The 22,696-nt window shown below is 38.4% G+C and overlaps 1 protein-coding gene across 1 annotated transcript; it reads right to left on the reverse strand.

The window, feature by feature from the left end:
* Positions 1–92: 92 nt before the first annotated feature.
* On the reverse strand, positions 93–22,165 carry SEC61A2 (SEC61 translocon subunit alpha 2). Its single transcript, XM_043480664.1, has 12 exons — positions 22,023–22,165; positions 19,936–20,003; positions 18,597–18,662; positions 15,495–15,573; positions 12,188–12,319; positions 11,959–12,068; positions 7,994–8,147; positions 6,874–7,034; positions 6,361–6,558; positions 3,963–4,154; positions 3,446–3,522; positions 93–1,156 (listed from the first exon to the last, which is right to left on the reverse strand). The coding sequence occupies exons 1-12, from the start codon at positions 22,027–22,029 to the stop codon at positions 970–972; spliced, it is 1,431 nt and encodes a 476-aa protein (XP_043336599.1). The 5' UTR covers positions 22,030–22,165; the 3' UTR covers positions 93–969.
* Between the last annotated feature and the right edge of the window lie 531 nt (positions 22,166–22,696).

Below are 22,696 nucleotides of genomic sequence, written 5' to 3' on the forward strand. Positions count from 1 at the left end.
CAGGATGAATTCTGTATGAATACAATGCATCTATACAAGTAATCTTAGAAATCTTTTAATATCAGACTTTATTTTTCCAACACAACTGAAAGTTTTATTAAATAAAATTTTATTGTCTACTGTTTACACTCATGTTGCTGCTGTAAAGTACAGCAACATAACACAAATTCCTAGCATGAATTACTCGTTCACCCCCCACTGAACTACAGACACTGCTTGAGAATTTGGTGTTTGCTTTAGGAATTTAAGAAAAAAAAAAATTGGGGCATATTATCTTGAAGAGTATTCTCAAGTGACCTGTTGGAATTCAAAGGCATAGCCAATACTGCAAAACAGCACTGGCTGTGCTGTCCCTAGGAGCAAAGGGGAATGGAAAACAAGAAGAGGAACTGAGCAGTTGTTTCTGGTGACAGATGTGACTGAAAGCTTGATTCTGCCCACCTGGACGGAGTGGCTGCTTTGCAGAGGAACAAATAAAAACAGGGGAGGGGTGGGAACGTGGATACTATGAGTTAAAAAAGTATAAAAAGTAATTATATCTAAAATATAGATTAGATATAAATGCTCCAGAACTCGTTAAATAAGCTCAAAAATACTGGAAAGTGGCAATTTGAACTACATTTATTTTTAAACAAGTGGGGGGAAACTGAGTGTTTTGAATGTCGTGTGCAAAACTGATCCACGTCACCATCTCACCATCACGACTGAACATGGCAAGGCGGGTACACTGGTTTCCAGCATCACAGGCAACACTGCATGTATGTGTTTTAATGAATAATGTAAACTTCAGTGTTAAGGCAGCTGGTACTAACGCTGCACACAGGCTTAGCGCCGCGGCCATTTCAGGAATGGGACAGTCAGCACTTGGAAACAAACTGTGAGAGAAGGAAAGGGGAGCCAGCATTATCTGACAAAAACAATGTGTCCAAATATTGTTCCTTTCACACACACAAGAAGAAACTGGAACACTTAGAAAAACAAAGCACCCATCCCGCCAACTTCAGCCTGTTCCTTAACAAATATTTCAAAATACTGATAAATAATAGTGACTGCAAGCAGAATTCCAGTGCCAGAGCCAATGGCCCCAAGGAAGTCGGCCAACACCGACAGGGCGCCGATGCATAAGCCCCCAAACGCAGCTGCAGTGGGGATGTACCTGGAAGACAAAAACCCTGAGTCAGACCAAGCAGCGGAAGGGTGATCCAACTAAAGGGAACTCTCCATAGTACTGACGGCTCGTCTGGGGCCACCCAGTTAACATGCTGATGAAAACTGATGAAGGGCATGATCTGACCCTTATTTCAAGAAACCAGTTAACAGCCAAGAAAGGCAATGCATGATTTTCATGCCAGAAGAGGAGAATCCACAACTGTCACTTCAGTATTGGAATATTTAGTATTGTTTCTAAGTATTGTGTAACCTTTTAGCTCCCTCTTTTAGATGAACAGTGAATTTCAAAATGTTTTCCTAAGTAGCAAATTTATGTGATAAGATCTGGATGATCCTCTTGAACAGTAATTCAACCTCAGCAACATGTTGGAGTCACCTGGAGAACTGTTAAAAATAATGGAACTGTGGGACCTCCCCAGTGGTCCAACAATTAAGACTTTTGTCTTCCAATGCAGGGGCATGGGTTCGATCCTGGTGGGGGAACTAAGGTCCCACAAGCCTTGGAGTGCAGCCAGAAATTTAAAAAGCAAACAAAATATAATGAGATTGTGTTTAAAATACTCCAGACCAAAAAAAAAAAAGGCAAGGAGGGGGGATGGGGAAGATGGTAGAGGAAACAAGAATGGGAGAATGGTAACAACTAAAGCTGGATGCAGCTGGGACCCAGAGGTTCACTTTACCATTCTCTATAATCCAGTCTATGTTCTAAGTAAATAAAAAGTTTAAAATACCGATGCTTTGTCAACAAACGCTTCTGGAACATGTGGCTATCTACATGGAAAAGAAGGAATCTGGACCCCGTTCTCACACCAAACACAAAAATTGGCTCAGAGTGGTCACAGATAGCAACACAAGAGGATAAACTTCTGTGACCCTGGTTTCTTAGCTACAACACCAATAGGAGCACAAAGCAGAAACAGAAAAACAACCTGATCAAAATTTAAAACCTGTGCATCAGAGGATGCCATCAAGAAAGTGGGAAGACAGACCATAGAATGGGACAAAATATTTGCAGATCATATACCTGACAAGACACATCCAAAATAAATTTTTTTAATCTTACAAACCCAGAAACAAAAAGATAACCCAATTAAAAATTTTAAATATGCAAAAAGATGGAAGAGACATTTCTCCAAAGAACATACTCAAATGGCTAACACATGAAAAGATGCTGAACGTCATTACTCATCAGGGAGAAGCAAATCAAAACCACAATGAAAAAGGAACACCCCAATGAGGTAACACTCATACCCACTAGGTGGCTAACATCAAAACAAGAATTAGTGCTGGTGAGGACATGTTTGGAGGTGGGGGTGGGATGGAGAATGGGGCAGCCGCTGTGAAAGAGTCTAGCAGTATCTCAACATGTTCAACACACAGTTGCTACATGACCCAACAATTCCATTCAGCAAAATGAAAACATACATCCACACAAAACCTGTACAAGTATGTTCACAACAGCATCATTCATGACAGCCAAAAAAGTGGAAACAATCAAAATTTCTATCAACTGGATAAGCTGAACACAGTTATATCTATACAAGGGATTACTCACAAACAAAGGATGAACCCTGAAAACCTCACACTAAGTGAAAGAAGATATTCACAAAGGATCACACATAACTTCATTAATATGAAATGTCCAGAACAGGCAAATCTATAGAGACTAAAGAAAAAGCCTGAGGCTGGGAGTTGGGAGGGGCAGAAATGGGGAATAACTAAATGGGTACAAGGTTTCTTTCTGGGTGATGGGAAATGTTTCTAAAATTATATTGTAATCATTACACACTCAAAAGTACACTAAAAATAAACAATCCACTAAACCATATACTTCAAATGACTACATTACAGGATATGTGAATTGTATCTCAAAAAAGTTATTAAAAAATAAAACAACTGATGTTGGGACCCAATGCAGACCAAGTAAATCACAACTTGTACAGGTAGGATAGCAGTAATTTTTAAGAGCTCCCAGGTGATTTTTAGTGCAGCCAGTCAACAATGGGAACCTCTGACCTATAGCATTTAACAATGGGGTGAGTAGTGAAGGGAACACAACTTCAATTAATAATTTAGGTATCAATTTTGATGTGGAGAATAATTCAATTTTGCATTAAATTTTGATTCTTTTGTGATAAGAAGAATGCTTCAAATATGAACTTAAGAATTATAATATCTGACAACAAATGAAAGCCAGATCAAAAACCAAGTACATGTGCACTGTACATAACAGCCTCTCTCCCTCCTATCAAACACTGAGTCTAATGCTCCTTACCTATTAAGCTCATGAACCATGGAGGTATCTCTGTGGCCCCTCATTACCATTTGTTGTTCTTTAAGCTGTTTAGCTACCTGCAAAGAGAAAAGCAATTTTTAAAATCAAACTCTTTACTGCCAGGTTCTATGAGACGTGATCTCCATATACTAACAAGTAAAGTATAAGAAGGCTGAGGCAGGCACTGCCAGAGCATCATTCCCTGCCAACAGTGCCGCACAGGCACGTGATGTCTATCTGAAGCTGAGGTGTCCCAGTCTCTCTCTTGTCACCTCCATAAGGGAACTAAGGAGTAAGACTCTGTTGCGCAGGGCTGAGCTTTGGAAAGTCACAAACCATTGTAAAATCTAAGAATTTTTCACTTTCCAGGAACTAGTTTTTAACTCCTTGGGGATGACATTACCTCATGAAGAAAATATGAATTAAGAGTTTAAATTACAAAAGTAAGTGTATCAATTATTGTTTGACACCTAAAAACTACAAATTTTTTTCATTTTCAAATAAACCAAATACTTACATCTTTGGCTGAGGAACCAGACACCTCTATCCATGTCTTAGAAAAGAATGCACATGATCCCAACATGAAGATGATATAAACCACCACATGGACAGGATCCTCAAATATGGCGCCCATGGACTCAGGAGGAGAAAGGTAGTAACAAAGGCCACCCACTGGGTAAGAACGAGCAGGTCCTCCCCCACTGACATCCTACAGAACAAGAATAAAAAGCATAAATGGTCACATTTCCATGACTTTTCAAACTCCTCAGAAAGTATGACAATGTCTTAAGCTCAAAGCACCTACAACTTACGATTCTATGTAACTTAAGGATTTACTTTTGTATCTAAAGTATCGTCAGTCTTACAAAATTATATAGTGTCTATTACATCAAAAGCATTGCGAATATGCTAACAGAAGAGCAATTTTTAAAAAACATTGTAATACAACTATAAGAAGGCGTCCCACTTATTTACATCAATCTCTGATAACACTTAGAATATGAAATTTTCTGAATTACGTAAGAGTACACACACATTTCTTCACTACAAAGAATGGAATCAACTGAAATATTAACACAAGACTAACACATCACCGCCTAAACTCTATGATATTTATTATAAAGAAGTCTTTTAATATCTGTAATGGAATTTTGTTATCCACACAAACATTTATGAATTCTCACAGTTAAAGAAATGGGAATAACATATTTGTTTATATTAAATGAAAGTTCTGGGCATACAGGGTGGGAAAGCAATTTTGGGATGCAATGATTAAAATATCTTGTTCCAGAAATTACAATTTCCAAGTTTCCTTTAATTGTGCCCCTAGAATCACTAATTCCAAATCAAATGCCCTGTTTATAGACAAATTAAACTTCCCAATAATTCTCTTTAGAGAAAATCTCATTAAGATCACAATACAATCTATACAACTACTCAGTTATATAGATTTATTACTGTGAAATCATCATAGTAGTAATTACTGCCAAAGTTTATCCTGGGTGGCACTAGTGATAAGGACCCTCCTGCAATGCAGGAGACATAACGGTACATGCATTCAATCCCTGGTCAGGAAGATCCCCTGGAGAAGGGCCTGGCAATCCACTCCAGGATTCTTGCCTGGAGAATCCCATGGACAGAGGAACCTGGGGGGCTACAGTCCATGGGGTCGCAGAGTCAGACATGACTGAAGTGACTTAGCACACACATCAACTCTTGAGGGGAGGGCCAGCCCTTTCCCCCCTACAGGTAATCCAATTTCTGTTAAATGAGTGAAAAAGGAGTCCAGCTGACCCTTGAACAATTGCAGGGGTTATGGCACTGACCCTCCACACAGGCAAAAATCCACGTGTAAGTTATGGTTACTCTTCTGTGTACACGGCTCCTCTGCATCGCAGGAGTCAGCCTGCTGCAGACCATGCGGGACTGAAGCTTGTACTACTGAAAAGAATCTGAGTCTAAGTGGGCACTCAACGCCCAACCCCATGCTGTTTAAGGGCCAACTGTATTACCGGTAGAGGCACTCCTATTTCTCTCAACTGACATTCAAGTTACAATCTCATCGTGTTAAATTTTATATTTTAAAAAATGGCTTTCAGCAAAAGCAGAAAGTTATGTCACTACAACTTATAATGCAGAAGTAGCACATTAAGACAAATGCAGAGTAAGCACCATACTTCAGGAATGACTAAAAAATAATCATTCTTTGGGGGAATACAAATTCTAGAATTACATGAACTCTGAAAACAATAAAGGATCTTACTCTTCTCTAATTCTATAGTTTTAAGGGGGAAAAATACTCCTTGGTCAGTTACAAATTTTAACTAGTCAAAACTCAATCTACAATAACTCGCATCTTGATCAGTGTGGCTGGCGTGCTTCAGTAGGAGCTATGAAGAAGAGGAAGGCAGAATTTACTGGATTCCATTTCTAGCAACTCTGTTCTTTCTTCACTAGTAATTACATACCTTTCTCCAGCTAATCACAAACTAGTTTACTGCCATTTGGACTATGAAAAACCACACGGAAGGCAGGAGAGGATGATTTCAGACTCCTATATAATCAGCAAATTGTTTCTTTGAAAAAAACATTATTCAAGACAAGAGTGGACTAAGATTACAAAACAGGGAGTCATTTTCACAAGAGCACCTGTAATCTTAACCTAAAAGGTCACTTAAATGAGATGTGAAAATGCTTCTTAGATGTAAAATTATACAAATTACTTGGCCATATTTAATTTCACAATGCTTACAGGTTTACAACTTCCACATGATAAACTGTACTATAGATAAGTGAATCCGAAAATGTTACAGCAAGTGCTTCAATTATGGCTCACCTCTTTCAGGTGAAAATATAAGCACGAAATGCAAATTACGATAAATCTGAACACTTAGAATAAATAATGAAATACTCACGGCCCACTGTCCTAGTAAATTTACTAGAAAGTTGCCGCTGAATCGAACTGACAGCATCTGGGAAATCACATACAGGTTGGACACCAGGGCAGACTGCAGGATGATGGGGATGTTGGACGTGTAGAAGAGCTTGATGGGGTAGCTGCTGTACTGCCCGCGGTACCGGGCTGACTTGATGGGCAGGTCCACACGGAATCCCTGAAAAAGGAAGCTCCGGAGTGAGTCAGAGGAACTGGACACAGCACGAATCTGGACAGTCACAGAAGGAAATCTGCAAAGACAATGCTAGCAAACTCTCCCTTCCACACAGACACATAGAAACAGAAATCCTTCTCTACTTCATAACCACAGATGCTTTGCAGTTCAGCATCTACTAAACAATGGAACTGTTTGCCTAACTAGATTCTGAAATGCTGACTTGTTAGCTACTAATATTCAAATGGCATGCTCCTCTTTAGAGAGCAAGAGTAAAAATCCACACCCCACTTACTTCAACAAAGATGGTATACTTACCTGAAAATATATAACAACAGCGAACACGAAAACTGTGGCAATGAGATTCATGAGATTGGGCAAATTCTGACGATAGAAAGCCTCCCTCAGAGCTCGGACTTTGTCTGTCCTGGTGGCCAGTAAATGAAAGAGAGCTATGACTGCGCCCTCAAACTCCGTACCTGATGAATCAAGATATAAATCAGCTGCAGCCTCATCACCCAAAGTTGTCCCAAAGTCAAAACAAGCAGCCCTGAAGCTCCAGTACAGGGCTGGAAATAGCAGTCAAAATAATTCAACACAGTTTACTTTATGATACAGCCATATGTGGAGCTTCTAAAAAATACTGACATCACTGAGGCAAATGTACCTTTTGTTAGTGTAAATCTGAAGTTTTCTCAAGAGACTATTCTTGATGAAAACAGTCAAAGAAGAATAAACCAAAGCAAATATTTAGTTCGTAATGGTTGGCCTCGCCTTTACTTTGGGGGAAGGGGATGGAGATGGGGAAAAGCAGCAGCGAAGCAGCATACAGATGTCAGAATGAAAAGATCAACATTCCCCCACCAGGCTGGCCTTCAAGCTTACTTTACCAAGTACATTAATCCGCCATCACTGCTACTGATTGTTTTAAGGCTGGTCAGGTCAGATGTCAACCATTACAAATCTTGGATGGCATTTGAGAGAAGTGGAGGTGGGTAAGGGGAAAGGCAATTAAGCATTTCAAAATGGAGGTGCTACTACAAACCCAAGGAAACAGCAGCAAAAGTTCTCTGATGACACAATAAGTAACGTTTCTTTATCCTTCTGAAAAATCTTAATCCACTCCTTTTTACCTGCTGCAAGTGCAGAAATGAGTCAAAATCAATGACTTCTGCAGCAATGGCTTAGACAATTAGGATTTTTTAAGTGTTTGCAATCACTGAATTTTTAAATGAGCAGAGGCTAAAATTTCCATATTCTTTCTGGAGTAATACTTCCTACTCCACCAATCTCTGCTTCTTCGCTTTGGAACAACTGCCATCCACTGTTGCCCGGGACAGCAAAGCAGGGCGTCTGAGGTCCGTCCTGCTCCCCCACCTCATGTCCTCTCAACACACATCCAGCCAGACCCATGCAGTCGTGTCCCTGTGCGCTGTACCTCGGCCAGTGTTAATGGTAGTGGGGCTAAAGGCCTTCCAGACAATGGTTTCACAGATGTTGGTGGCAATAAAGAGGGAGATCCCAGACCCCAAGCCGTAACCCTTCTGTAGCAGCTCATCTAGCAGCAGCACAATCAGACCAGCAACAAACAACTGTGGGGAAAGAGACGCGAGTGAGCAGGAGCGAGAAGAAACCCGGAAAGGAGCGGCGAGCGCCACGGCTACTCGCAAAGTACAAGCATTTTCAACGTTAAAACCTAGCTACTTCAGTATCACTGTTATGACTCTCTGCATCTTTCAACCCTCACTGGAAGCCAGTTCTGCAAATCAGAGGATTGGAAATGTTGTCACATTATAAAGCTGACATTTTGACTTTTAAAGTATATTTATATTTCTCTATATTGTTTAAATAAGGCCTATTGAGAAGTACCCTAAAACAAAAATGTTCACAGCTGTAGTATTTGTGACAGCAAGGAACTGAAAACATTCCAAATAGCTTCAAGGAAGAGAAAAAACAGGTGAAATATGTTACGAATACAAGATGCAATATTACAGGCCATTAAAGGAAAAGCATGTGAACTATGCTGATACATTTTTTAAGTATTATATATTTTATGTGTATTATACATAATATAAAAATTCACAGAGGAGTTGAAAAGTAGACCACAAATATGTCCACAGATTATAACAATGTAAAAATGCATATATACAATGACAAAATGTAAATCTGAGACAATTAAGAGTTCACCAGGTTCTTAAGCTTCTAATTTTTTTAAAAAATGAAAGCATACTAACTTTATGTGAAATTGAAAATTCTTAATTTTCCTCTTGGAGAAGACATTTCAGTAAAAGTATGAACCAATCAGAAATAATCCACAGCTTTGCAAGTGACCTCTGTGGTCAAACGACTCCCTCCTGGTACACCGCTGGAAGTATGCTTACCTTACATTTTCTGTTTTCTCTTTTTCTGAGTTGTCATTTCAATGGCTGTACAGAGCCTAATTTGTCTACTTATAATCTTTTAGTTTGAATTTCAATGGACTGTAAAAAAGGTAAAATTCTCAAAACTTCTAAGAGAGCTCACTTCTTCTTTACTGTTTGAAAACCAAGTTTACCAATCTGACCAGATTAAAGACAAGCTAGCACTAAACTACTGAGATTTTATTTTGACTATGATTATGTAACAGGTACATACTCCTCATCAGAAATACAGAAGCCCACCCTGCATGGAGCATGATAGTGGTCCACAAACCACTGGCCAACCAGCAAGTGCTATCTTGGGTTTCTGATTAAATGACCTGCCTAAGGTCACACAGGCAGCTCTGAAACAGCAGTAATTCTTCAAAACTCTGTTCACACCCATGCCCATCAGACAGGAGGGTGATCTGTGTACATCCAGTAAAAATCAAACTCATGCTTCTCTAACTGGACAAAGGAATTATAGGGAAATAAATGAGAAATGGTTTATATAACTGAAAGAGTAAGATAAATGATGGTAAAAAAAAAAAGCATGCATGCCTATGAGAAGGGAATGAGAAATTAGGAATTGAAAGCTTCTCATAGATTAGAAGAATGATAAAACCTGAATGCTAACTGCATGCTTTTCTAGAGTGATCAGTACATATGAGCTCTAAAGTGTGTATAAAAATAACACTAACATCTCAGCCTTGCTCATGTGTGTGTGTGCACACACACACACACACAACTCAGTTTGGACAAAATAATACTTACCTCTACTATGTCCCATGCACACTGATACTGTCTATTATTTTTGAAAACTGTAATCAAGACCCCTACTTAGATCCCAAACTCAATAGTGGAAAAACACTGACCATGTGAACGAAACAAGAATAATTAAGGTGAGAAATACCTTACATAACAGCATGCAAACAGTTTTCAAAATCTCTAGGTGAAAACACACTGATCCAATCATATCTCTTCAGTGAATCCACACATTTTCAATGTTAGCAATGCCTTAAAAAGAGGCAATGGGTCACTACCCATATGTATCATCAAACATGAAAATTTTCTCTATACATTAACTCTAGAAGAATTAACCACAAGACAAATATTGTGCACCTGAATTTATGTAAACAACTTAGTATATACCCACTTTACTTGCTTCGTTCCAGAAATTTAACTACTCCTTGATTTCTGGTACTGAAACATTAAAATAGCTTAACTCCATTTTCTCTATCAATTCAAATTCATAACTGACTATTCAAGAAGTCAATACTTTAACCTAGAAGTGGTCAGCTGAAGTTCCTTAAGAATATAAATATGCCCTTACTAAAACACTAGAAAAGTTTTACTGATGTATAATGTTCTAAGAGCTAGACAGATGCCAATTCTGAGTGTCTTTTAAAAAGCAGGGTTATTCTAACTATGGTCATAAAGCAAATGCTATCAAGAAACAAAATAAGGCAAGATCTGGTGTTATCAGCATCCTTACACTGAAGTCCTGAAAGATATTAAAACCAGTTTCCAGAGGATCTTCTCTCCCCCTCTACTGTAACACTTCTTCCTCTAATTCCCAGGGGTTTTAAATTTACCACTCAAGGTGTTTTTTAAATGAAGAAATAATGACAAAGCTATCCTTTAAAGAAATGTCCCTTCTTCCAAATGGGAACTCACGAAAACTACCGTACAGTCCATTAAAAATGCCTCCCCTGAAAAAGAAACTATTCCCATTTCATTTAGAAAAGCCCTGTGCTATGTGTTAATGAATAACATATAAGTACCTCAATAGTCCCTTTCTCCTTGGTCTAAGTCATACTCACTACACGATCTTCTTACTATGATTTGCTTCCCATGTAAGATTTCCTATTGAAAAAGATGGTTAACCATGCCAATTGGAAATGGTGACATTTCTCAATACATATATACATATACACACTAGTAAAACAGTGTTTTAATTTTATTTTGAACTATTTTTCTGATCTTGATCTTTTTGACCATTAAAAAATTTTTTTCCTAAATTAATCATAATTTCATAGAGTGAACAAGAGGCATTTCTGAGATAACTAGGACCCTAGATGTTCACTGTTTAACTTACACAAGCTTCTTCTCAAAATACAGTAAATACTATTAGATAACTTAAGTACAATGCATTCCTGGGTAACTTCTCCAAAGGATTTTTAAGGACTACATTAGAGAAATGGAGTCCTCAAATATCTTTCAAACTTTACACATTTTAAGATTCTTAGTGGAGGAAAAATGATGCTGGCCTTCAAAAATTCTATTCCAATATATCCTTTTAAAAAACCCACAGGATATATACACATGTGCTTATATGGTATTTCACTGACTACAAGATACTATTATTTGTAACATTCTTATGTGCGTCACTAAGAAAGGAAAAAATACTACAGTTAAACTATGACAATAACCTGTTACAAAGAATTTTTATTGTCTGCTTATAAAAAAGTTTAGACTCAGATGTTTATCATCTAGCTTGTTCTTTCTGTGCCTGTTTACATACAGTAACTTTCAATAACAAATCACAGCAGACTGTTGTGAGACACTTTAAAGAGCAATTAAACTCAACAGCATGTTGTATCAACAATGCACGTAACCCAGTGATGTGAGGACGATACAAACAGCTGTGACCAAGCTGACATACACAGGCAGGCAGTGACCACCATCACAACGACTGCCCGGCTGACAGCACGGGAAAGAGACCATCAGGTCTAAGAAAACATCCTGATTTCAGAGACTTCAAAATGCATCTTAGAATCAGTGAAATACAGCTGATAGATCCACAATTCTTTTATTACACGTCTACACTTTATTACAATAAATTTTAATTTTTTACATCAATACAACTTATATGTCACTTCAATAATCAAAATATAATTAAGTAAAATAATTCAAAAGTAAGAAAATGACTATATTAATCATCTAAAGAATGGTTACAAAAGAAAACTGTTTTTGTTATCTCTGTATGAAAAACTGAATTTCTTACCTGGATGATGATAAGGAGACAGATTCCAGCACCCATTTCAGCAGGATCCCCATACATGCCCGTCATGACATACACAATGGCTTGCCCAATGGTAATGATCATACCAAACACTGACAAAAATGGGGAAGAGAGGGCATACTTACAACCAAAGATAAAGACAGACTAGAAAAACACCTTACCACAAAATTCTCAAATTTGGGAAAGATTCTTTAGTTGCAGTGATGCTCACATTTCTGGGCTCCATTGAACAAGGCTCTATCTTTGGGTGTATCTCCAACTTCAATGATTTTGGCTCCAGCTAACAACTGCATGATCAAACCAGATGTTACAATTGGGGAGATACCCAATTCCATTAAAGTTCCTGTAAAGGAAGGGGGAAGAAGTAAATAATCTTTACTATACCCAACGGACACAACCAAGAGACTTAGCACGCATAGCACATACCCAATAGAGATTAGTTTAGAAGTGGCCCAGTCCTTAAAATTATGTCTATTGAAATACATGCTTAAACGTTAACAAGAAAATTTTCATTCCTTAAACATTAATTGCTAAAAAAAAACTCATTTATTAACACAATCTCACAAAACATTGACTCAAAATTACTATAAATACCACAAAAATGTAATTTTCTGTAAATTCTAAACTTAAATTGTTTTTTTTACTTAAATTGTTAAAGAAACCATTTTAAAGAAATAGTCCAAGATTTCTGTCCAAATCGCTGTTCTTAAAATTTACACTAAACATTTTAATGCAGAATTTTAAAATTATATACTAAGTCCAAAAATTAAATACCAAGTTAGTAAGAAATGATACTTAAGAATAGCTGTGTTTCTCTAAACTCAAAATCTAAAATTATATAAAAGTCATCAAAATCAATGTTGTAGAATATTTATGGCATAGAAATGTTAAATGACATACTGGATAGGAAAAAGTACTCAAAAACAGTATGTACGGCTGGACTGACTATTTAAGTGGAAAATCATCTCCTGTTATTTTAGTTCGGCTATCAAGATGTTTGTACTGTTAATGAACTTATCTACAAAACAGAGTCACAGACACAGAGAACAGACCTGTGGTTGCCAAGGGGGAAAGGGGTGGGAGGGATCAATTGGGAGGTTGGATTAGCAGATAAAAACTACTATATAGAAAAGATAAAACACCAAGGTCCTCCTGTGCTACAGTCCTCCTGTGTAGCATAAGGTACTATACTCAATATCCTATTATAAACCATCATGGAAAGAAATATATAAAAAAAAGTATGTAAATGTATAAGTGAATCACTTTGTTGTATAGCAGAAATTAACACATTATAAATCAACTATTTTTGAATAAAATAAACTTTTTAAAAAGATGTTTTTATTGTTATTTTTACTCAGTGGGTTATGGGTAATTTTTATTTATTTTTTGCCTCTATTTTCTAAAATTTTTCTATATAGAAAATAAGCATTACACTTCTAGTAAAAAGAAAGAAAGAAAACTAAATACACCAAGCATGTAAAATAATATGCAAAACTAATAATTCCACACAGCCAAGACCATGTTTCCATTGCCCATTCTGTCACATCACAACCTTAATTCCTGACTTTTATAAATGCTGAAAAGGTACCTTTAATATGAGAAAGATTTCATCTTAAATGGACTTCATGTGTTTTTCAAATACTTCTTTAATGGTAAAGAGATAAAAACATGTCATTGTTAAAGCTAGTAGGCAGGTGGGTAGATGTCTTTTTACATCAAATCACCAAAATTTAAACTGCAAATAGATCTAGTCCAAAAATTAATCCAATCAAGCTTAATGAACATTTCATTTAGGAAATATGGCACTTCAACTCAGTAGGGAAAAGAAGGATAAATGGACCTTGGCAAATGACTCGACATTTATAGCAAATTAAGCCTAGATTCCCTATCTCATGACTTCCAACAAAATAAAGGCCAGATAGTTAGAAAATTTAACCATAAAAGATAAAAAGCAAAAGTACTTGAAGTGAGTATGTTTATAATCTTGGAAAAGAAAAAGCCTTTCAAAGCATGACAAAATACCTAAAAACCACAAGGAAAAAGATGGACAATATGATTAGATCCAACTGTGAAACCTCCATGTGGCAAAAGACAGGATAATAGTTAAAAGAAAAATATTCAAACACAAGGAACAAAGAGCTCAAATCTTTAAGAGGCAAAGAAGTCTAACAAATGGATTTTAAAATAAAGAAACAACAACAGTGAAATAAGTCAGCCAGAGAAACAAATACCATATGGTATCACTTACATGTGCAATTTAAAAAAATACAACAAACTAGTGAATATAATAGCAAAATAAGCAGTCTCACTGCAAAATCACTGCAGATGGTGACAGAAGTCATGAAATTAAGACACTTGCTCCTTGGAAGAAAAGTTATGACCAACCTAGACAGCATATTAAAAAGCAGAGACATTACTTTGCCAACAAAGGTCCATCTAGTCAAAGCTATGGCTTTTCCAGTGGTCATGTATGGATGTGAGAGTTGGACTATAAAGAAAGCTGAGTGTTGAAGAATTGATGCTTTTGAACTGTGGTGTTGGAGAAGACTCTTGAGAGTCCCTTGGACTGCAAGGAGATCCAACCAGTCAATCCTAAAGGAGATCAGTCCTGGGTGTTCATTGGAGGGACTGATGCTGAAGCTGAAACTCCAATACTTTGGCCACCTGATGCAAAGAACTGAGTCACTGGAAAAGACCCTGATGTTGGGAAAGATTGAAGACGGGAGGAGAAGGGGACGACAGAGGATGAGATGGCTGGATGGCATCACGGACTCAATGGACATGAGTTTGAGTAAACTCCGGGAGTTGGCGATGGATAGGGAGGCCTGGCGTGCTGCAGTCCACAGGGTCGCAAAGAGTTGGGCACGACTGAGCAACTGAACTGAAGTGAAGCAGTCTCGCAGATATGGAGAACAAACGAGAGGGTAGGGGTAGGGGAGGGGGCACAATATAGTGGTTGAGGAGTGGGAAGTTAAAACTACAGGGTGTAAGACAGGCTCAGGGGTGTATGGTACAACACAGAGAACATAGCCATCCGTTCCAAAAAAAAATAGAAAAATAAAAAAGACGTAAATGGCACAGCCACTCCCAGTAATGTTCTTTTCTCAGGAAAATACCGACATAGGAGGAAACCCCAGCACCCAAATCTGTACTAAGTAACTCTGAAACTCTAACCATGGCTGGCTGGGTCAGGTATAAACATGGTAACCTGGAATTATGAACTGAGAACTGAACCAGGAGCTGTTGAAGCTAAACCACAAAGACAAGGTTCCCAGCTAGCCCCTGCTGCTGAGGTCTGAAGACTGTCTAGTTCTCTCTCCCCAAAGGCTAAGCTATTCTACCTCCTCTTTGGATTCCAAAAATAACTAGTATCCTTCCAATAAATTCCAGTTCTATGTTTAAACCACTCAGTCATTTCCTATGATTTATAACAAGTCCACTCATAGAAGAAATACAAATATTCAACAAAAACATAAGACGATGCACTAGTATGGAGGCAAAAGAAAAGCAGCGCATACCTCTGTTGGATGCAAGGATAACTCTCATCCAGTAGAAAGGATCTGCAGAATCTGATGACATGATTCCAAACAGTGGTATCTACAGGATTACATAAACTAGTTCATGAAAATGTATTATACAAATTAAGTTTGAACTTAATAATGCATTCACTTAATATTTGCCATACTTAAAAAAAACAACACTACTTCTCAAGTTCTGTAACAAAACAAAAATACCTGAAATGTATAGTTTTTTAGGGAAAATATAAACAACGGGCATCAGTACTTTTCACCAGTAAATACTCCTATCAGTATAGAGATGTACTGCACACAATCTGAACATATGCAAAAATACTCAACTGCTCACTTAAAATGGTTAAGATGGTAAATTTCATGTTTTTACAATTAAAGAAAATGTTCTTTATCATTCAAGTATAGGATATATCTACCAACTATTCTGTGATACTATTATATCACAGAATAATTTTGCAAAGCTATGGGTACAAATAGCAGCCAAGGCCATGCTCCAAATATAAGACTGAAGACAATATACACAGTAGAACGCAGCCATTAAAAATTATACTATGAAAAAACTTTTTTTTAATTATACTATGAAACTTATATTAGTATCAGGATGTGTTTATGTTGTGGTAATAAGTAGAAAAGAGTGGTTCTCAACCTGGGGCAACTTAGTCCCCCAGGGGATATCTGGGAATTGTCTAGGAAGACAATTTTGGTTGTCGCAACTTGAAGGGGGTGCTAATGGCATCTGCTGGATAGAGGACTCTCACAAGAAGACACTAACAAAAGTCTAATGAGAGAGCAGAGCCCAGGTGGCATTTAGAGCAATTCTCTCAGCTGATCTCACCTCCCTCCATTCTCTCAAGCTAAAAAACACTATAGAAAACAACAGACCCCAAACCCTTAAACTACATCTGGGAAGGGAAAATAAATCTGTTGGAGATTCAGTGGAAAGAGAATCAAGAAATCACCAGTCCTGGGCAGAAATCCCTAAGCATGAGAAAGACAAAAAGGTACAGCTTGGCAACTCTGTAAATCCATTACAGGAAAAAAAACAATAATAAATAACATAAAATACATAAATTAAGTAAGGGCACGAAAAGTCGTGAGAAATGTCACACTTCAAGAAATACAACTCAAGTTATACTTCTTCTTCTTGGGTTTTCTTGGGTTCTAGCTATAAAGCTGAAAATATTTACTATCTGGCCTTTTACAGAAAAAATGTTTGCAGACCCTTGGGTTAGAAGATTCAATAAGTTCAAAGCAATAAAAATCATAATCCCAATAGGCTTTCTTAAAGAAATTGACAAGCTGATTCTAAAATTCAAATGAGTGACTGAGAACTGACAAAATCATTTTGAGAAGAGCAAAGTTGGATGACTTTTACAACCTAATTATAGGATTCAGTCTAAAACTACAGTAATCAAAACAGTTATGGTTTACCATAATGATGGAATATGATCAATGGAATAGAACTGAGAGTACAAAAACAGATCCATGCTTAAATGGCTAACTGATTTTCAACAACGATGCCAAGGTTAATTCAATGGAGAAAGGATAGCCTTTTCAACTGGCCTGTCCATACAGAAAGAAATGAGCCCTAACCTTACCTCATGCCATACACAAAAATTAACTTGGAACAGACCATAGACCAAAACATAAAAGCTAAAACTATTTAGAAGAATACAGGAGAAAATCTTCACAATACATATATCTGATGCAGGATTTGTATCCAGAAAATATTTTAAAATGCATGTAATTCACTAATGGGACAATAATGCAATTTTTTTAACAGGAAAAAGATCTGGGGAGAAAACACTTTACAAAAGATGAACAAATACTCAGTAAGTATATGATAAAGTTGCTCAGTATCATTTGCAAGGGAAATAAAAGTCAAAATCTTACCGTGGAAAAAAGGGAACCTTCCTATACTTTGATGTAAAATGAAAACAGCAGGTTCCTCAAAAAACTGAAAATAGAGCTAACATATAATCCAGCAATCTTACTCCTGGGTATATATCCAGAAAAGGTAAAAATTCTAATTCAAAAAGATACATTCACCCCAATGTTAATAGTGGCACAGTTTACAATAGTCAAGACATGGGAGCAACCCAAAATGTTTAAGGGCTGGTCAGTAGAAGCAAAGTAATACAATGATTTGGCTTTGGAGGATTTATAATTAAAACATGCTATTTGCAACCTGACTGAAAGCAAACAAAAAGGAAAAATATTTGCACAATACCTGTCAAAGGTTTAACACTTTTATATATAAAAACTTGTCATAAACCAATTTTTAAAATCTTAAGAAGAAAATGGGTAAAGATCATTAACTGAAAACTAAGGGAAAAAGAGAAAATATGTTCAAACCCACTAGAAAACCAAAAGAAATACACAGTAGAAGAATCATTTCACTATCAACTCAGATTGAAATGATGATTCTCCTATGTACAACAGTTAAGACAAAGAAGCAATCTAAATGTTCATCAACAGAGGAATGAATAAAAGAAGATATGGGTTGTGTACACACACACACACACACACACACACACACACACACACACACACACACACACACACACACAGAATGGAATACTACTCAGCTGTTAAAAAGAATGCAGCGACATGGACTGACCTAGAGATTAGCACACTAAGTGAAGTCAGTCAGAAAGAGGAAGATAAATACCACACGATACCACTCATATGTGGAATCTAAAATACAACACAAATGAACGTATTTATAAAAGAGAAACAGACTCACAGACATAGAGAACAGACTTGTGGTTATCAAGGGCTGGGGGAGAGGGATGAAATGTAAGTTTGGGATTAGTAGATGCAAACTAGTATACACAGGGTGCATAAACAAATACTGTATAGCACAGGGAATTATATTCCATTTAATACCCTATATTCAGTATCTTGCTGTACATCAGAAACTAACACTGTAAATCAACTATACTTCAATAAAAAGTAATTTTCTAAAAAGATAATGCTCAAAATAATTCAGTATATTTACTATTTAAACTAAAATTAGCTTCTCAAATTATAACCAACCAAGACCTGAGAATAACAGTACAGACATCTGTTCAGTGTTTGGTTACATACCTGACAACATACTAAGAAAATGAAGAGAGTTATAGCAGTCCATAGTACCTTCTCTCTAAACTGGATCTGTGCAACAAAATAAAAAAACAACCAATCAAAACCAAGAAACAGCAAATGTAAAAAAAAGCAGAAATGCATATTAAAGCTTAAGCAACATTCTCCATCATGACATGCTCTTATTATTTGCTCTTAAAATACTCTCACCCTAGTGAGTAGCAGCTAAAGCAAACAGCTAAACTTCTCAAGCATCTTTCTTTACTTATCTGAAAATTAAGTAATATAGTTTAAATACAGGCAGGCCTTAATACACTGCACCACATTAGCTGAAACTGAAAAGGATAAAAAGACACACACCCAATATTCACACATTTCAGTTAACATCATACTGTACAAAGCCATCACTTATTGTGGTAAGTGATATCATACGGTATTTGTCTTCCTGCCTATATTATTCAATGAGTATTTCATAGACTAGAAAAGCTATAGTTTGTTAGTATACATTACATGTAACGGGAACAACTATTTTTATAACCTCAAAGAAATTTTAAAAAAGAAATATATTTCTGAATATTATAAAACAGTAAGTTTAACAAAAGTCTTACTTATCTCTTTCTAGTCCCTATTCTGGTTAGTTCCATGAGAAATTGAAAGTACAGTAAAAGAGGAACATCTGGGAACATTTGGGATTAACAATATTTCTAGAATTGAAATGCCTTACTTCCAAGTTCACAATGATGGAAGAACAATTTGATGCAGTCCCTATCTTTTGAATGCATTTCTGTGATTTTTCTCTGCAATCAATGAATCAAGAAATGAGAGGTATACGCCTGCCCAGTTGCAATCCATTTATGTGAAACAGTTGGCATGCATGAAAACTGACCCAAGAGACTGGGTCATTTCTAGTGTGGTGGATCATAATAGGCAGGAGAATACTGTATCTTATCTAACACACAGGCCAAAGAAACATAAGGTTTGGAAATGCTACAATTTAGAGAACAGTTGTTTTTGAAACCATGAGATAAACTATCTAGATTTAAAAGGTCTGCTGCTGGTGCTGCCAAGTCACTTCAGTCATGTCTGACTCTGTGTGACCCCATACAGGGCAGACCACCAGGCTCTGCCATCCCTGGGATTCTCCAGGCAAGAGTACTGGAGTGGGTTGCCATTTCCTTAAAAGGTTTACACTAGTTTTATTCACTTTTATGCCTCTTGCGAAGAGAAGGAATAGGTCTTTTTCCAGTTACAACCAGAAAAAGGTTGAGGAAAATAAATCAATGTAGCTAGTTTAACAGAGTAAGTCACTTAGTTACCTTCTATATTACAAAAATATTATACTTACTTTCCTTTCAGGTTTCTGAATTTCTGGTAGAACTGCACAGAAAGGCTTGATAACTTCTAAAAATTTGACTGTTTAAAAAAAAAAAATAAATGCCCCTATTACAAAGATTTTAAAAAGATTTTTATTTTTGCAGAATCAAATACAAATGTTCTTTTAATGGCAATCCATCCCATTCCCACCCCCAAAATGAATTAATCATAATGCTCTTCATTTCAAAGTAATTTGCTGCCTCATGCTTGAATCCCACCCCTTTACATATACAGAAAAGGAGTAATTCAGTCAGCACCTCGTCATCAAAAGGAGCAAAACCAGTCGACCAACAGGAACATGCATTATGGAAGAAAACAGGACATAAAAGGAGGCAAGTACAGGAAATGAGCGGACACTGCAGGACTGACAATTTGGGACTGAAAGATGCTGAAATGCATAAGTGAGAAATATCACACCCCAGCAGTGAACGTGCCAAGTCCTAACCAGACCACCAGGGAACTGCCTAGATAGGTTTTTAAAAGTACTGAATACAATCTCTACTTCATTTCATTAAGTCACTATTCATTGCTTGGACGCTCTCCCATGTAAGAAAATCTCAAAAGTACTTGTGTATGTTCAATCCTCAGCCCAGAGAATGATGACTACATTTCATTAGAAAGTACTGTTTTCCCGGACAACTCATAATGTATAAGATAGACCAAACTTCAGGATAGGCACTCTCTTCTGGCATGGCTTAGGTCAAGTCCTGCCAAAGAACCGGAGGATGAAGATGATAATCATTCAGTCTCTGCCAGAGTCTGCAATGTGCAGAAACACAAAAATCCACAACTAGGTTATTAGTTAAGATCATTCTTCCCTTACATACACAGGATTCTATGTACTAACATCATGAAATTGTTTTAAAACTGACGTGAGCAATTACACTTCAGCCAGTTAGCCAAAAGTTGACTACAACATCTTTCTTGTTGAATTTATGTTACTGAAGTATGGTTGATTTGACTACACCATCTTTGTATAAAATCTCTCAAAGTGATGGCGGCCACTGATGTTTGACAGAAGAATTCATAAGTTCTCATAAGCAGATATTTGTTACCCAAGTACCATTTAAGACGACTTGGAAAGCAAATCTGAATTATGAAAGTGTTCATATCTACTACAAAACAAATGTCAATCACATCAGGAAACTTGCTAGAATCCCCTTACCCCTTTTCTTTCCCACTTCAACCTAAGCTACCCTCCCAGATTTCTTGGTTTATGGTCATCTGTATTGGAATATTCAGTTTCAAGCAATGCTTTTTCTGTCTGCCACCTCACTCTTCCTGTGTTGTAGAATTTAACGCTTTATACTGCAAACTCAAGACCAAGGGTCTCCTATTCCTTTCTAAGCTTTCCGCAAATGTCCACTAGTTAGCAGGCCAAAGGGTGCACGGCTTGGGTTTGCGGTAATCCGTTCATCTAACAATCACCCCAACAGCTATGTAAGCATACGTGGTGTTGAGGGTTTGGGAGAGGGCCCTCGAAAGATTCCCGTTATTTAAGGCCTTGTCCCTAAGGCTTATACGACCTGACACACGTTGAGTTTTCAGTAAACGCTACAGAATGACTGGAATGAAAATTTTAACGAAAACGCTAGGCCACCAATCGCCTCCTTTCCTCCCCTAAAATACACGCCGTGCACCACTTTTAAAAAAATGAAACAAGGCAGGGAGCTTCATTCATCACAACTAATATTCCAAGGGTGACTGGGAATAAAAATGTGAGTTTCCTAAGCTCTTGAAAAATTAAAAGTGGTCCAGGTGTCTGCTGGTTCCTTAACTCCCCGCCCCGCAAACCAATCGCCTCCCCGCGCTGTCCTCCGCTCCACGCCACCCACTGAGATGCACAGACCCAGGCCTCCCGATCCTAGCCCCGCAGCCGGCCCGGGCTAGGCCTCGCACGGCTGGAGGAGCCTAGGCTGAGGCCCCCCGCCCGCGCTCTCCGCAGCGGCCCGCGCCTCCCCGGTCCACAGGCTAGGCGACCATGGACCGGCACCCACCCCGCCGCTTGCGGACCGTCGGGGCCCGCGCCCTCGGCAAGGGCCTACCACCGCTACTCACTGCCCATGGCGGCGGCTGGGGCGGCCCGGCGGGGCCCAGCGGCCTCGGCGCGGCCTTCGCTCGGGTACCGCGGCTCGAGCCTCGGCGCCCGCTCGCGACACGCTCCGGCCGGCCCCGCGCAGGCTCCGCCCCTGCCCACGTGACCCGCGTTGTCGCCCCGCCAGGCCCCACCCCCTGACGACAGCCTGGCTTTAGGCCGCCTGCGCAGATGACGTCCGCGTCGTTGCCATGGCCACCGCCAGCGTGGGCGTCCTCCTGCGAAGCCCAGGAGGTGGGACCCTCTGTGGGGCCAGGGCTGCTGGGTCTTTGCGCTGTGAGCACCTCTCCGAGCTCAGTGTCCAGCAAGGGCTGTCTCCTTGACCTCGACCCCCAGAAGGTCCGGGGGTTGGAGTCAGGACGCAACCCGAGCGACCGCCCCAGGAGCGCAGGACGGGTTCGATCCCCACGACTGGAGCCGAGATGCCTCCAGAGCCCGCATGACCCAAACAAACTTTTTATTTTGTTTCCATCTTACTGGAACTGCTGGGACGTTTTCAGAAATTTGTTTGTAGTTGATAGCTTGTGAACTTTTCACTCTCTACTATGGCCTTCCTGAGCAGCCTTCCCGAGGGATCTCAGTTCCCCAACCATAGATGGAACATCGCCCCCTGCCTTGGAATGCGGAGTTTTAACCA

Source organism: Cervus canadensis, chromosome 10 (genome assembly GCF_019320065.1).
Source record: "Cervus canadensis isolate Bull #8, Minnesota chromosome 10, ASM1932006v1, whole genome shotgun sequence".
NCBI lineage: Eukaryota > Metazoa > Chordata > Mammalia > Artiodactyla > Cervidae > Cervus > Cervus canadensis.